Below are 1,565 nucleotides of genomic sequence, written 5' to 3'. Positions count from 1 at the left end.
GGAAGTCGTCTGGGATAAACAGGTTAGTTTTGCAATTGACCGGATTATGTCAGAAATTTGACTTTCCGTGGACGACTTACTTGGAAGTCGTCCAGTAGAAAACCAAAAATTCAATATTTTATTTGTCTCAGGTTAGTTTTGGAATTGAAAAATAAAACTTAAATATTTAATTTACTCTAGACGACTTAAACGGAAGTCATCCGCTAGACGACTTACATGGAAGTCGTCCAAGATTTTATTCCGAGATTCTGGTCAAACCTTGCTTATCTTGGACAACTTACATGTAAGTCGTCTGGCGGACGACTACCGTGTAAGTCGTCTACAAAAAAAATTGTTTTATTTTCCAATTGCAAAACTAACCTGAGACGACTTACATGAAAGTTGTCTCGTTATAATAAAATATTGAATTTTTGATTTTCTACTAGACGACAAGAAAGTCAAATTTCTGACACAATCCGGTCAATTACAAAACTAACATGTTTATCCCAGACGACTTCCTCTCTGGGTTTCTCGAGATTTTTTTTTAAACAAAAGTATGTCAATATTTACAAAGGAAGACTTCCAAAGAAGTCTGCTGTAGAGACGACTTCTCTGGAAGTCGTCCTTTGTAAAATTTTAATTGCAAAAATGACCTAAATAGACGACCTCTCTGGAGGTTTACTAGACGACCCCGTGGATGTCGACTGCGTCAGTGTTTAATAAACTTGCATTTTCTCTAAAACTATAAAGACTTTTTAACATTTTCTTGTTAATTCATGTTTATTAATGAATATTTGGGCTACTGAATGCAATTTATAACTTAATTGGTGATATTTATTAGGTTACCAACATTCATGTTAATTAAAGTTTATAGCTAATGTGCTTTTAACTCATACATGTTTTATGTTTGCTAATTTGTTTTGTTTTGTTTTTTCAGATTGTTCGTCAGTAACATGCAGTGTATAGAGAATGGTTGTTGAAAGATGGCTGTTAGAATTGGGTGGTTGATAAGTTCAAAGGAGCGAGACTGTTCTTTTTGAGTGAAGGTTCGACGCATGCTGAACTTGTTGCAATGGCTCAAGAAGATTATAACCTGGACATGAACACAGAGTCTGTGCAGTTAGCCTACTCATTACCAGAGGCAATGATGCAACATATGGCTTCAGACACCCCTCCTATTCATGTTACAAGTGATAGACAAGTTCGGAACTTGCTCGAGATAGCTAAAACGCATGAAGTACGTCATTGTGTATCAAGCCTTAGCAAGATGAAAGCTGTTTCAGAGGAAGGGGAAGAGGATGATGAATGGGATGAAGCTGATGAAGGGAATAAAGGTGATGAAGGGGATGAAGATGATGATGATATGGCTGAAGATGAAAATCATGATGGGGAGGAGGATGATGGGGGCGAGGATGATGATATCCATGTTGTTGCTGAAGTGGTTGATGATGCTGAGGATTACAGTGAGTATGGGAAGGTTAAAGATGAGGATGAGGATGAGGAAGAAGATGATGATATGTGTTTTGAAGATTTCAAAGGGACATATGGTAGTGAAGGAGGAAGATCGTATGGTAGCAGAATCTATA

The 1,565-nt window shown here is 37.1% G+C and overlaps 1 protein-coding gene across 1 annotated transcript in view; it reads left to right on the top strand.

The window, feature by feature from the left end:
- Positions 1-1,051: 1,051 nt before the first annotated feature.
- Positions 1,052-1,565, top strand: part of LOC106336532 — a 1,588-nt gene continuing 1,074 nt past the window's right edge. Inside the window, exon 1 of the mRNA XM_013775380.1 lies at positions 1,052-1,313. Coding sequence (XP_013630834.1) covers positions 1,052-1,313 — 262 coding nt within the window. The remainder of the gene's footprint in view (positions 1,314-1,565) is intronic.

This window comes from Brassica oleracea, chromosome C1 (assembly GCF_000695525.1).
Source record: "Brassica oleracea var. oleracea cultivar TO1000 chromosome C1, BOL, whole genome shotgun sequence".
NCBI classification, from domain to species: Eukaryota; Viridiplantae; Streptophyta; class Magnoliopsida; order Brassicales; family Brassicaceae; genus Brassica; species Brassica oleracea.
This window is presented reverse-complemented; position numbering and strand designations above follow the sequence as displayed.